Below are 15,778 nucleotides of genomic sequence, written 5' to 3'. Positions count from 1 at the left end.
GGCTATTAATTTTTAGTCTTAATTCTCAAAGACTGATGCTTTATCCAATTGGTTACTAGAATAAACTTAATTACTAAGGAACAAAGAAATTTACTCACTGAACCTAAAATTCCATACCAATTTATCAGAACCATTTTTTACTCCCCTATATTGCAATGGAACTTATTGCACTTACAGTATATATGTAAGTTTGATGTCTTTCCCTTGGCTTACATCAATGGCCAAAGGGCAGTTGGAAGTAATGAGCGGAAGCAGAGCAGAGGAGCAGCAAATGATTGAAGCCGGCGGCCAGCAAAAGGAAGCTAGGTCATTAAATTTGCATAAATTAATAAATTGAATAATAAAAGAAAACACTCAAAGTTGCACCGGATTGAACTTGATAAACCAATTAGCAGGGACGAGCAATCGCTTTAATCAGTCGGTTCAGTTGATTTTTTCATGTAATCTGACATTACAAATAGATAACTGACCATATCGAAATTATTTGTCTAAACCAATCAAATCGAAGCGAAGGGGAAATGTTCTTTTAGAAGGACATAAGATATACAAATAAAAAAAAAGGATTCATTAAAGAAAAAATGAAATAAAGAGAACATTACCTTAGAAACAGGATTGTTTAGAACCAGCGGCAAGCAAAGGGATTGTTGAGTTGAGAAGCGGCGGGCAACAAAGGGAATACGAGATGGGTTATTAATGGGTGTAAATGGATGACCGGATGGGTACGATAGCGGCGGCGCCGGCAAGATGAAGAGAAATCCGGTGAGAATTGAGAGTTGTGGCGTGGGAATCGGGCGGGCAAGATGGTTTAAATCGAAGTTTGGATTGGGTAACTCAAATGTTAAATGGGTTTTGAGATTGGTTGGATTTGGGTTTTTCCGATTTTGGTTTCCGGTTGGATGTTTTTATATATATAAATCTTAATTCTACTTCTAAATTGTTCGTCCAGTTCAGTTGGTAGAGTGTAAGGCTGTTAATCTTGTGATCATGGGATCGAGTCCCACGGTGGACAATTCATAATTTTGACTGCCAGAAGTCTTATACGAAAATTGCTCTTAACTTGACATTGGAGGCATCCTAATATCTTATCTCCTCATCACATTACATATGAGAATAGGCAAGCTAATTTTAGGATCGAGACTCACGGTGGACAATTCATAATTCTGACTGTCGGAGATCTTCTACGGAAGTTGTTCTCAACTTGACATTGGAGTCACAGCCTACTACCCTACCTCCTCACCACATTACATATAAGAATAGGATCAGCTAATTTTTAATTATAGTTCTAATCCGGGAAGAGAACTAGTACTAAAAAAAATTATAATTTTAAAAATTTAAAATTATAATTTTAAAAAATACGAGAGAATAAAATAAATAATTTAACTAATCCACCAAACATGTTTACTTAAATAAAATTAATTCTTAGCTTGTTGGTACAACCGGAAGAAGAGTTGAAACTTGGCCGGACATGTGGGAAAACCAATAATAAAGAAAATATTCTAAAAGATAACTGAAGTAAAATTTGAGGGTATATATATGTTTCGGCTTTAATGTTCTATTTGGTATTTTTTTTCTCAATTAAGTATCTTAACTTTGCTTTTTTTTCCAAATTGATACCTAACTTTTGCTTGTTAATTCAAATTGAAAACAAAATTGTAAGTGTCAATTTGGATTAAAAGAAAACCAAGTTCAAATATCTAATTGACTTAAAGAGTATGGATATCAAATTGAACTTTAAAGTTAAATTCAAATATCTAATTAAAAAAAGGTTTAGATGTCAAATTAGACCTTGAAATTACCTCAAAATGTTTATTTACCCATAGATTAATTATCTTTTCATATCTATATATTTATTTTGTCAAAGCAATAATTTAAGAAAATAATACAAATTCTAATTTTATATATTTAAATTGATTTAGTGGGACGAGATATTATATTCATTAAATATTATATGTTTGAATAATTGAGTTGTAAATGAACAAAATCAAATTAAAAGGATTGACCGTAATTATGACTTTTGTAATAATTAATCTGAATTAATTATATATTAATAATTAAACCGGAAAAACATAGGGAGTTAGGGAAGTGTTGTATTCCAGGTCTAAAGTAGGCGGAGAAAGTCATAATTAAACAAGTCCTAATAAAATGCATAACGCTCAACAATTGCCACGTTTACACTCTCAACGCTGTTCAAATTTTAGGAGAAACAATTATTGACCCAATATCTAACAAAGAGTTAAATAGTTTTTGTTTTTACTGTGTAAGGTCTGTAAAGTTTATATGTCTGCGTCGTACATACCACGTGTAGATATTGGGCTTCGCAGATCGTTTATTTTTTATAAGACAGAAACTCTTCTAACGTCTGCGCGTGGTCTGCACGGTGCAAACGTTACCTTATGTCCGCATACGTCTTCTAACCTCTTTAAAGAGGTTTTATATTTAATTTTTATATTATATTTGATTTTAATTTTAATATTAATTTTTTAAATAAATTAAATATTATTTTTTAATATTATATTATAGATATTAATTTTAATATTAATTTTTTAAATAAATTAAATATTAATTTTTAATATTATATTATAGATATTTAATTTTATATCATATAAATTATTTTATATATTATTAAAATTTTATATTTATTTTAATTATTTTGATTTAAGTTTAAATATAGTATTTTTTGGATTTTTTATTTTTAAATTATATTTAAATTTTTTATTCAAAATGTAAGTATTTAAACCATATTGTTTAATAAAAATGATTTCATTGTTTGATAATTAAGATTTTAAAATATAAGAAATTATAAGTTATGTTTTTAAAATTTTAAAATTTTCAAATATAATCACAATTAAATAAAAAAATCATAAAATAATTTTATAAAATAAAAAATATTTTCTAAAAATATCATATAATTATAAAACTAAATTATGAATATATATTTAAAAAAATTAAAAGTATTACATAATTGCATATTTTAAAAATCATATAATTTAATGATCATTTATAAATTTTATTCTATAAAACTTATAAAACTAATAATACATGTGATTATGTGATACTTATAATAGAATTAATAAGGTGGTGTTTGTTTTTCTAAAAAAATTATTGTAATTGTATGAATTATTTAAATTTCAATATTGTAAAACTAAAATTATTTAAATCTCAATATTGCAAAACTCTTTTAAGTTTAAAAATTCAGTTTATTTATATTTCAGTTTATTTTAGCAGTTTGCAGACGTTAAAAAATAATAAGTCTTATTCTTGCAGCAGCCTTTTGGTCTACCTCTTCTACTATAGATGCCTGCAGATGTGATCCGTAGACGGCAGATCTTTTACCTCTGCAAAAACAAATACCACCTTAATCATTTTACATATGCAAACCAAACGCTCCGTATCCTCTCCCAAGAAAAGAAAGAAATCTCAAGAACAAAAGGAACAGTCTAATTCTAAAGGAGTTATGATGGTTGTATTAACTGACCAAGACGACTGATTTTATCACCTTGAGCAAACTGGCTCTTCTTTGATTGTTTCCAACGAAGGCTTTCTTGACCTACAAACAGATAACCTGTACTTAAATTCCTCAACCCCTTCCAACCTCAATTTCGATCCTTCGGTCGAACTTTCTTCGTCGTTAATGTTTCCGCTCGATATTATCTTGCCCGAAGATTTCGCCGCCACGAAGAATAGAGCCACATCGGCCGCCGTCACGACGGAGTTCAGTCTCTTCATGGGGAACATGATGAAAACGTTGCCGAGCTCTAGTTCTTCATCGGCACTTAGGGCTGAAAATCGTTTACCTATGTGGAGAGACTGTGAATTGGTGAGGAAATAGTTGGGACACTCCAACATGAGCTCGGCGGCCTTGACAGAGCCGCGAAATTGCCGGATTTCACCGCGGGGAAGGACTACTCTCGCCGCTCTTGCGCTCTTGATTAAAGGGGTGGCCAAGGTGCAGGAAATGTAATTCCCCATGACGAAACGAAGATAAAAGTGTTGATATGATGGTTTAGTTTTTCCGAAAGAAAGACCGTTATGGAATTGGCTAAAGAGAGAGAGGAGGGTATATTTATATGAAGAGGGTATGGTACCAGAAAACGATGGCGTTGTGGGGAGTCACTCAGTCATAATAATTGTATGGGTTTGAAAAAGGGGACGCGTTAGGTTTACTTTAGATGAGAAAATAGAAGGTTCATGTTTCGCTTGTGGAGGAGTAGTACAAACGTGGAATGTTGTTATTTGCGTGTGGAGCCGCCTCAGGAAACTGCAGCTGCTCTTTTTCCTTCTACACGGTTCAAATATCTTTGGCGCCCCTACCAGGTTTCTCTACTTTATTATCATTGTTGGTTCTTATTCTAAGATTTCGTTTTAGATCGATTCGTGTATATCTAATTTGATAAATAAGTATTTGTAGTTAATTTTTTTTATATATACAAAGATTATAACTCAAAACTTTGCTTAAACTACTTAAACTTGAACTAACTCTGTTTGTTATCTATTTTATTATTGTAGGTTAATTATTTAGTTTTGTTTGATAAATTATTGTAAAAATATAATTAATTATATTTTTAAATATATTTTATTTATTTTAATTTTTATAATAAATTTTAAAGAAAATAAATAAGAAATTATCTCGTGTCGAGATCTTGTCGCAACAGTCTTTCGGGTAGGCCCCGGAATTGGATTTCGACTTGAAAAATGTAGATTGAGAGTCGCCACTGATCATTTATTTAAAACAAATGGGCCGATCGGATACCCTATTTCTTACCTGATCTGCGTCTTTCCAAAGATGTGTCGGGTTCGGGAGTCGGTTACGGTCAAGGAAGGATTAACACCCTTGAACCACCCTTTCGATACTATGTAATTTCCAGTTGTCTTTGATTAAGAAAATTGCAAGTTAAATTAAAAGCTAAAATTTGATCCGAATTACTTACCCTTAATAAGTTTACGGAAATACCCTTTAAAATAAGATGTTAAAAGAAAATAATAATAATAAAAAGAAAGTAACAAAACTAAAGAGTAAACCAAGGAAATAAATGAAACCAATAATAATAAACATAAAATAATTGGATGAAACAAATATAAAAAAATGAAATTGAATAAAATAAAATAAATGAAGAAAAAATATATATATACAAAAAAGAATAAAAATGTAAAGTGTTTTTTTTTAAAATAATAATAATAAGAGCAAAGAAACTAAAAACATAATGAAAATAAATAGTATAAATAAAATAAAAAATAAAATATATATATAAAAATATAAAAATGTATGTATAATATAATAAAATACTAAATAGTAATAATAATAATAAATAAATGAAAAATAAATATACATATAATATTAACTAAAAAAATAGTAATCATATAAATATAAAATAAAATGAAGTAATAATATATATATATATATAACGTTAGAAAAATATAGTAAAAAAATATAGTAAATAAGTAAACATAGATAAAAAATAATAATATATATATATATATATATATAATAGAAAAATAATATAATATAACGCAAAGAAAAATAAAAAAAATTATAATAAATAAATAAATTAAATATAATTAAATATATATATATACATATAAATGATAAGGGTTAAATTAAAATAAAAAATGAATTAGGGGTTAAAACTAAAAGCCAATCGAAGAAAAAAAAACAACAAAACACGCGGATCCACACGACCTGTTTATAAAAATCCGAATAGTTTTTCAAAAACACAAGCCTCAGGGACTACAAAAATAGATCTCGAAAATGCCCACGTTCATCGGCCAAAAACACTTCTCTCAGTTTTCTTTCGAATCAAAACACAACAAGGGTAAGGAAAAAATAACATGCGAAGGTATGAACTTTACCTTTCAAAATATAAATGCTTCGAAAAATGGCTACGAGTTGCTTGTAATTTTTTGCTTGGTATTTCGTATATCCTTCTCCGAATGTGTTACAATAGTGAGTTACAATGACTATTTATAATGCTTGTGGATCCTATCTTTAGGAGTTTAAATAATAGTATAACTCTATCCTATTTTTAGGAGTTTGAATCCTAGTAGGACGAAAAGATGTGTTGACAGATCTAAATAAAGAATAACTATTTTTTAAATCAAGACACTTAAAATGATAATGTTAATAAAATATTAAACACTTATATTGATCGAAAAAATTTAAATACATAATAAGAAAATTGGTATAATTTAGAAATTTAATTTATATTAAGTTTTTTTACTTTCAACTATTTATATAAGCGTGTTTATATAAAAAAATTTATTGATAATAAAATTAAAAAAATAAACTATAATATGATTTTATCTTTATAAAATTTTAGGGTAAACTATAACATTGACCACTCAACTATGTATCTCTTTTACTTTTGCCACCGATCTTTCAATTTTATCAATTAGACACTTAACTATTTAATTATGTTCAATCAGACTACTTGCCTTTAACAATTGACAGAAATGCCGACGTGACAGTTAAAAAAAATGACATAATTAAATATTTAGTCTTTAATATTTATATATTCTATCAATTTGGTCATAATTTAAATTTAATTTAATAAATTAATCATTCAATTAGGAAGTGACACGTGTCAAAACATGATTGAAAAGTTTTATTTGATTTATTTAATTAAATGATTTTTTTATCCAATCAGGTTGCAGTGGAAATAAAGGAGTAATCTTCGCACTCCAAGCACATCAAACCTTTGTCAAAGGCAACGAAGGAGCAACCAAGCGTCTGAACCACTGGGCCAAAGACTCCCAATGGTTCAAAATATGCAACAAATAGTATTTGTTCTCTAAAGGTTTGTTAATGATAAAACAAAGTAGAAATAAAAGAAATAGAATTATAACCTACATAAATTATAAAATAAAATATCACATAAATAATTAAACAAATACAATATTTATTTTTATAAATATTTGTATATTTTAAATCAAATTTTAAAATTTATAAATAATTATAAATTTTAAAATAAAATATCACATAAATAATTAAACAAAACTAATATTTTAAATTGTAATTGATAAAAGATTTACAATAAAAATATATTTTATATTTTAAAAAATAATTATAAATATAAAAATAATTATAAATTTTAAAATAAAATAAAATAAAATAAAATAAATTATCACATAAATAATTAAACAAATCTAATATATTAAATTGTAATTGATGAAAGATTTACAATAAAAATAAATTAAAAATTCTTAATTTTAAAATTTAATTCAAAATATAAAAAATAATTATAAAAAATAAATATTATATTTGTTTAATTATTTATTTGATATTTTATTTTATAATTTATGTAGGTTCGAATTCTATTTCTTTTATCATTAACAAACCTTTAGAGGACAAATAATATTTGTTGCATATTCTAAACCATTGGGAGCCTTTGGCCCAATTGTTTCGGTGTTTGGTTGCTCCTTCGTTGCCTTTGACATAGGTTCAAATCACGTGTCACCATATGATTGGATAGAAAAATTATTTAATTAAATAAATCAAAATTCATAAATAAAACTTTCCAATCATGTATTGACATGTGTCACTTCCTGATTGAATGATTAATTTATTAAATTAAATTTAAATTAGGACCAAATTGATAGAATATATAAACATTAAGGACTAAATGTTTAATTATGCCATTTTTTAACATTCACGTCGGTATTTCCGTCAATTGTTAACGGCAAGCGGTCTGATTGAACATAATTAAATAGTTAAGTGGTCTGATTGACAAAATTAAAATATCGGTGACAAAAATAAAAGGGCTACATAGTTTACCCTAAAATTTATAAACTAGATGACTAATTTGACACATATTGATTTCAGTTTCTATTGTTATAACTCTAATAAAGTACATGCTTTTATATTAAGACCAACACCCAGTGTGATTTGTTTCCCATTTGGTTGTGGTGTGCAATGTGGCGATTATTAAGTGCAATTTGCCCCCCTTATGTGAATGAGATTTTATCTACCATGCGTCTAATCCTATCACTAATCCACTTATTTTCTTCTTAATCGGGTGAAAGTGCCTTCTTTCCACCCACTTTATTTTTTCAACACATTATTGAGGGTGCAATTGTATTTAAGTCATAGTCTTTTGGGGCCAACACATAGGGTTGAGCAACGAAACTAAGAAAATCAAAAAACCGACACTAATCGAGTAAAATAGTTCGGTTCGGTTTGGCATTATACGCTTCGGTTTTCGGTTCGGTTTAAAGTCTCCATTCTTTTGATTCGGTTCAGTTCGGGTTTTCTATATGGAACCCATTTGTTCCATATTAAACCGAATAGGCAATTTTTTTAAAAAAAATTATAGTTTCAAGTGATTTTTTCATTGAAAAACCGAAAAACCGAACCGAACCGAAAACCCGAACCGTTAAAAAAACCAAACCGAAAAAATAGATTTCGATTTTTTTGATTTTTTTTAACCATTTGATTTCGGTTTCGGTTTAAATATTGAAAAACCGTTTATTTCGGTTCGGTTCAATTTTTTATAAAAAACCGAACTGAACCGAACCGAATACACCCCTACCAACACATAATCATATCGTTGGGCAGATGGAATCATATTTGTGTGGCCATATCTATACTTGTTTTTTTTTCTTTCTAATTCAGACTATAATAGCACTTAGAGATTTGGTATAACTTCTTAAGCAATAAGGTTAACAATTTAAGATAAAGCATCAATTAAAATGTTTTCTTGATGTTCTTCTCCTAAGATATGTATATCAGTTGCGTCGTTTATATCTTCTTTGATTGGTCAAAAGATCATTTTTCATGTGCGTTTTAACATCAATTTTAAAAATATCGGATGAGACACTAGGTCCCTTAAGCAAGGTCAGGGGTTCAAATCTTGACGTTTGTTAATGGAGCAAACTAGGTTGGGAGGGTCGCCCTCACCTCTGCAGTACCCGATCTGGATTAGTTGGTCAATAGATCGGATACCAGTTATTAATTCAAAACAAAATATCAACTAAGGGAATGTTACATGAAGGATCTAAACTTTATTTAACAATCGTATACCCTTTAATTTGTCTCTCTCTACCATAATTCTACAATATTCAAATCTTCATACATGTTATAACACATGAATTTTATATTTTGGGGCTTGATTAATTGACATTTATTGGAAGAAACTAGTTGACATGGTTCACAAGATTAGATATCAAAACATCAAAATATAAGTATAAATTTCATAATTATAGTTATATCTATATAAAAAATCATTGAAGTTTATAATTGTCCGTTCATTAATAATGTGTGAAAAAATGATTATCCAAAAAAAAAATGTGCGACAAAATGACGACGCGATTTATTTTAGGAAGCTTAATTTGATGTTCTTTACGATTAAAATTTAACTGATTTTTCCTTCTCCCTTTTTTAAGGAAAAAAAAAGACAATAGTGTTATCAAACTCAAATAGTGAACCGAGTGTAGGGGTATTCATAATTCGGTTAAAACTAGATTAATCGACTGGATCAAAAAATTTCTCGATTAATCGATCGGTTATTTTTGGATTCGGTCAATTAATGGTTAATGATTTTTTCAAACTTTTGTTATAAGTTAATTCGGTTTGAAATCGAATTAATTGAAATTGTTAATATTTAATATATTATATATATTATTTATATATTACTTAGCTTTAAAGGTGTTTAAACTTCATTTTTAACCGAATTAACTACAAAAATATTAAATATATATTATTCATAAATTTTGATTAATTCGGTGAACTGAACTTAGTTTAGTTTAGTTAAAAAAAAATTAAAAAAATATATTCGGTTATTAGTTAAAAGAAGAAAAAAATAGTTAATAAATTTTAGATAGTTCGATTCGATCGATTAATTGAATTAACAGGTTCAACACCCCTACCAAGTATCATAAAAAGTAAACATAAGACAAATAATCTGACCTTATATATGGTTTCCACGTAACTGGACAAACACCTATCATAAATGATGCTCTCTTCATCTTATATATATTAAATTATTTATAAATAATAATAAATAAGTTTGCATGAAAGGTTGAGAGTTTTTTTTATATAAAAAAAAAGTTTAATTAGAAGAAATTATATGAAAAATATTAAACTAAAAATATAATATATATTTTTAAAATAATATAATAATATGAACATGCTGAAAATAAGTGTAATATCCTAAATTTTGGACTATTGACTGAAACGTAAAAATTTGAAATTTTGGGACTAAAGTATAAAGTTGTAAAAGTTTAGGGAATAAAAATATAAATTTTTAAAATTTACGTTTTAGGTCTGTAAATAAGTAGTTCATCTCAAGACAGTTATTTTAGTGGGCTTCAAATTTTTGATCTGAAGTTTGTATAAAATTCTATTAAAGGATAAAGTTTTGTATATTAAATACCATAAAAGGAGCAAGATGAAACTTTCGGCCATTGATGAAGTTGTTAGGAACTTGATTTGATTTGTTTTGCTTTGAAATTGATTGGAAATGGTGTGTGGATAACTATATTGTGATTGAATCAAAATTGTTAGGATTTAGGAAGCTCAAATTGGATCAACCGAATAATTTGCCAAGAGATGATGAATTGGTTTTTTGATATTTTAGGGAGTAAGGAGTAAAAAGAGATAGAAAATTGTTGCAAAATGATTTATAGATGTTCTACTTTCTCAACCAAAGTCTACATCCACTACCTAAGCTTCTCACTTAGGATTTTCCAACAAATCCACTAATTTGTTCTTTCTTTTTCAAGGACAAAGAGATAACATTTACAACTCCCTATCTTTTAAATTGGCTAAGATAGAACCAAAACCCCTTTACAAAGGATAAAAGAAAGTAAACAAAGAAACCTCTACAAGGTAGGATATTTACAAATTAAAGCTCACAAGAACAAAAATATTTATAAGAGAAATGAAATAAAGAGTGAAAAGCTCTTCTCTTGTGTTTGATTGCTTGGATAGGTGTCCTAACCCTTCTTCAATGTCTTGAACTTTGTATTTATAAGATGGAATATGTTTGTAGCCATTTCTAGCCTTTGGGGATGCTTTCTAGCCGTTTGGGGATGTTTTCTCTGCAAAATAAAAATGCCCAAAACATAGGGTATCGGTACTCCTAAAGGGAGTATCAGTACTACCTTTGTAATATTTAATAAAAACTAGCCGTTGGGTATGACTGTATCAATACTAAGCCTATGGTATCGATACTACTATGTAAAGTAGTATCGGTACCCCCTTTGGGTATCGATACCTATATTGCATTCTGAAATTTGAGCAAGCTGATAGTATCGATACTACCTTGAGAGTATTGATACTTCTCTTACCTTTGGTATCGGTACTGTTCATATAGTATCGATACTGTAAGAACAATATCGGTACTACTTGTACAGAAAAACGTTTTGCTCAAATTCTAAGTTAATTGGACTTTGAATTATTTTTGAAAACTTTGAATAAATTCAAACAAGTCCAAAAACATTTTGCTTTAGTTTGTTATATCAAAATATTATAAAAACATGTTTCAATAATCTCCCCCTTTTTGATATAACAAAAAATTTGAAAATTTGTTTTTGGCAAAACTCTCCCTTTATAAAACATTTAATGAAAAAGATATATATTTTGGAAAACATTAAAACTCTCCCTTTTTCATTCTTGGAATTGAATTTTTCAAACCATACTTCTCCCCCTTTTTGTTATATCAAAAATAATTCAACTTTAAAGTTAAAAAATAACAATGGAGAGTAAGTGGTAAATTTTATCAAAAATTCATTTGAAAAATCAAAAGTCCCCCCATAACATAAGCATTCCAAAAAATTTTGGCTTTAAGAACTTGGCACTTAAAAGAAAATTGAATTTCAACAAAAATGAACAAACATGTTAGTAACACATGAAATTCAACATATCCAAGTCTAATAAACTTTATGCAATACCAATTGTTGAAATTAAGTGCATGTGCATAAAGCTATCTAAAAATGTTATGCATTTGAAAATTTGATATCAATTGTTAGAGAAATATCATTTTGCAATAAATCACATGCATAATCATTTAAATTAAGGTCAAAAATTAAAAATTTGTAAAAGTAAAGCATTTGAAAAATTGATATCAATTATTAGAGAGATATCATTTGCATTTAAAATCAATTTTGACCAAAATTCATTATGATGAAATAAAATTTATGAAAACTCATTAAAACTTTAAAATGTTCATCATAAAACACTTTTCAACATACATGAAATAGAAAACATAAAATCGTTTAAAATCAAAACTCATGCATGCTTAAGCTAAATGAGCAACCAATTAATCACAATAAAATCATTAAGCTTAGATGTTACACATTCCTTTTCAAGTGTGGCTAGAGCTTAATGATTTTGGTATCCAAATTGCCTTGGATCCTTAGTCGTTAGTTTCAATGCCCCTTGTTCCCTTAGGAACTCATACTTGTTTAATTTTAAAAGATTTTATTTTCTTTATGGGCCAAGTATGTTCCATATGACCATGAAAATGGCAATGTGAGCATTTTGCCATTTTTAAACATAAAGAGTTGTTTTTAGAAATTAATTCTTTTTCTTTTGTTAAGCTTTCAAGCTTAACTTTCAAATCAAAATTTTCTTTTTCTAAATCATTGATTTTGATTTTTGAAATTTCTAAATCATTTTTCCAAAGTTTCATTTTGATTTTCAAAATCAACTTTGGATTTCAAAATCAAATCATTTTCAACTTTATATTTTGAAATTAATTTCATATACTTGGAATTCATGGTCTCAAATTCCAAATACAACTCATTATAAGCATCTTGTAACTCATTAAAAGAATGTGAATTTAATTCATTTGAGTTAGAAGATACATTTGGGCTATTAATGAGCCATTAGAGACACCACCTTTGTCGATTCTTCTTTCTTGTGTCCATAGATTTCATTGAGCTTATTCCAAAGCTCCTTGCATTCGAACAAGAAGAAACTCCTTCATAGATATCAGTACCAAATGCACAAAACACCATGTGCATGGCCTTGTCATTTTGTTGAGCTTTCTTCCGTTCTTGGTCACTTCACTGCTTCGTCTTCTTCGTTGGAAAAGAGTATTCGTTCTCGATCATCTTCCATGGATCAAGATCATTGGATTGAATGAGTAACTTCATTACTTTCTTCCAATTACGGTAGTTTGCTTCATTTGAAATGTGGAGGCTTGTTGATCGGTTGAGAGTTTTCCATGTAGAACGAGCCGGGGTGGAAGTCATCTTCTCGGTTGTTTCGGGAATTGTTAGAATTTCTTCTAAGACCGTCTCAAAGTTTTTAAACCTTCTAATAAGTTTGTTCTTAAGACCGTCTTCTAAGAAGGGGTGAATTGACTTTTTGATTTTTAGGGAGTAAGCAGTAAAAAGAGATAAAAAAAAATTGTTGTACACTGATTTATAGTGGTTTGACTTTCTCAATCAAAGTCTACGTCCACTACCTAGGCTCCTCACTTAGGATTTTCCAACAAATCCACTAATTTATTCTTTCTTTTTCAAGGACAAAGAGATAACCTTTACAACTCCCTATCTTTTCAATTGGCTAAGATAGAACTAAAACCTCTTTACAAAGGATAAAAGAAAGTAAACAAAGAAACCTCTACAAGGTAGGCTTTTTACAAATTAAAGCTCATAAGAACAAAAATATTTACAAGAGAAAGAAAATAAAGAGTGAAAAACTCTTCTCTTGTGTTTGATTGCTTGGATAGGTGTTCTAACTCTTCTTGAAGTGTCTTGAACTTGTATTTATAAGATGAAATGCGTTTGTGACCGTTTCTAGCTGTTGGGGATGTTTTGTCTGCAAAATAAAAATGCCCATAACAGAGGGTATCAATACTCCTAAAGGGAGTATCGGTACTACCTTTGTAATATTTAAATAAAACTAGGTTTTACTAGCCGTTGGGCCTGACAGTATCGATACTAAGCCTATGGTATCGATACTACTATGTAAAGTAGTATCGGTACGCCTTTGGGTATCGATACCTAATTTGCATTCTGGAATTTGAGCAAGCTGGTAGTATCAATACTATCTTGAGAATATCGATACTTCTCTTACATTTGGTATCGGTACCACATGAGCAATATCGGTATTGGTCATATAATATCGATATTATAAGAACAATATCAGTACTACTGGTACATAAAAACGGTTTTGCTCAAATTCTAAGTTAATTGGACTTTGAATTATTTTTGAAAACTTTTAATAAATTCAATCAAGTCGAAAAACATTTTTCCTTAATTTGTTATATCAAAATATTATAAAACATGGTTCAACAAAAAAAAATGGAGACCATTAGGAGAAATACTCCAAAGTTTCGGCATAAAGGAGAAAATTAAGGGAAAATTTTGTAAAAACTTCCTATTGATTTAGAATAAAGTTAAGAATGATTTGGTGTGCTTGAAACGGTGATTTTGGATAAACAAGATATTGGTTAAGTTATTAGGGACATTTTACAAAGTTTGGAAATTTTAAAGGATTAATAAATAAGCTTTGGAAAGTTAGGGTACAATGCTGAAATTTTTGTTAGAATGTGGAATTGGGGTTAAATTGAAAAATGGTGTAAGATTGAGAATCAATTTGAAAATATCTTGGAAACTAATTAGTGGTGATTTTACAAATATTAAAAAGTTAAGCTGATAATTGTGATAAATGATAATCTTTGAGGTTAGGATATTGCTTATCGGGAAGCATCCCAATTCTATGCTATGCACTCATGATCATCGCAAGTTTGATAAGATCATTTGTTTTTGCTTAAGCATCATTAGAATTTTATAATCTCGCTCGAGTACGCATCAATATATTTTGTATCTACAGTGTTCAGCTTGCCAGCCAGAATCTTAGTCACTCTAGCGAATAGACCTTATATTTGCATTCATCTTTTCTTGTGGCTTTTGGTTCGTTGGAATGTTTATGAGGAAATTGAAATCTGTGAAGGAATTGAAATCCAATTCCATATTATGTTTGATTCGTAGACATGTCATATGAATTTGATTTCAGTAATGTAAAATAACAGAATTACCCTTCTTATTTTTTTACTTTATTTTAGTTTGTTTTACAACTTACATGTAGTAATATATTATAAAAAATTAAAAAATATTAAATTTTCATTTTATTGATTGATTAATCATTTCAATAAATTATAAAAATCATGCTAATAAACATCATAAGTTGAAATCATCGCAATCAAAATATGTTAATAAGTTACCAAAAAATAGAACAATATTTCGATACATTCCAATCGGAGTATGTTAATTAGTTACAAAAAAAATACCAAAAACTATTTTTATTCAATATATGAATTAGAAACCCGGCCCGACATGACACAAAATAATAATAAAAATATTTTTATTCAATAAAAACATTGACTTAATTGAAAAAAAATTATATATAGAGGGGTATTATTGTAATTATTCCTAAATATATAATGTAAAATTATATATATTTTTCGGGTTGGTCCATTTTTTTTCACCCTAAACCCGAACCAGACCCGACCCGAATATCACACTTAAAAAAACCCGACCCGACCCGAATATCACACTTAAAAAACCCGACCCGACCCGAACAAAATAAAGTTTCACCCGACCCGAATATATGAATTAGAAATCCGACCCGAAATAATAAAAAATTATTTTTATTCAATGAAAACATTGACTTAATTGAAAAAATATATATATAGAGGAGTATTATTGTAATTATTCCTAAATATATAAGGTAAAATTATATATATTTTTGGGTAGGGTATTTTTCACCCTAAACCCAAACTCGACCCGACCCGAATATCACACTTAAAAAAACCGACCCGACCCGACCAAAATA

At 28.3% G+C, this 15,778-nt stretch overlaps 2 protein-coding genes across 2 annotated transcripts in view; one reads left to right on the top strand and one right to left on the bottom strand.

Moving 5' to 3' along the window:
- Window positions 1–3,235: 3,235 nt before the first annotated feature.
- LOC120143896 lies at window positions 3,236–3,969 on the bottom strand. The gene is made up of 2 exons (XM_039158102.1): window positions 3,497–3,969; window positions 3,236–3,335 (listed from the first exon to the last, which is right to left on the bottom strand). The coding sequence occupies exons 1-2, from the start codon at window positions 3,967–3,969 to the stop codon at window positions 3,236–3,238; spliced, it is 573 nt and encodes a 190-aa protein (XP_039014033.1).
- A 60-nt stretch (window positions 3,970–4,029) lies between these two features.
- Window positions 4,030–15,778, top strand: part of LOC120143895 (fruit protein pKIWI502-like) — a 37,118-nt gene continuing 25,369 nt past the window's right edge. Inside the window, exon 1 of the mRNA XM_039158101.1 lies at window positions 4,030–4,057. Within this exon, the coding sequence (XP_039014032.1) occupies window positions 4,030–4,057 (28 nt within the window). The remainder of the gene's footprint in view (window positions 4,058–15,778) is intronic.

This window comes from Hibiscus syriacus, unplaced genomic scaffold (genome assembly GCF_006381635.1).
Source record: "Hibiscus syriacus cultivar Baekdansim isolate YM2019G1 unplaced genomic scaffold, ASM638163v2 tig00110864_pilon, whole genome shotgun sequence".
Lineage (NCBI taxonomy): Eukaryota > Viridiplantae > Streptophyta > Magnoliopsida > Malvales > Malvaceae > Hibiscus > Hibiscus syriacus.
The sequence above is the reverse complement of the archived record's forward strand: the minus strand, read 5'-3'. Positions and strand labels throughout refer to the sequence as shown.

Excerpts from the sequence above, each read along its gene's own strand:
- LOC120143896 (XM_039158102.1), bottom strand. The coding sequence starts at position 3,969 with ATGGGGAATTACATTTCCTGCACCTTGGCCACCCCTTTAATCAAGAGC. Across the intron at positions 3,336-3,496 it reads GAAGAGCCAGTTTGCTCAAG|AGGTAAAAGATCTGCCGTCT; the intron begins GTGATAAAATCA and ends TTGTTTTTGCAG.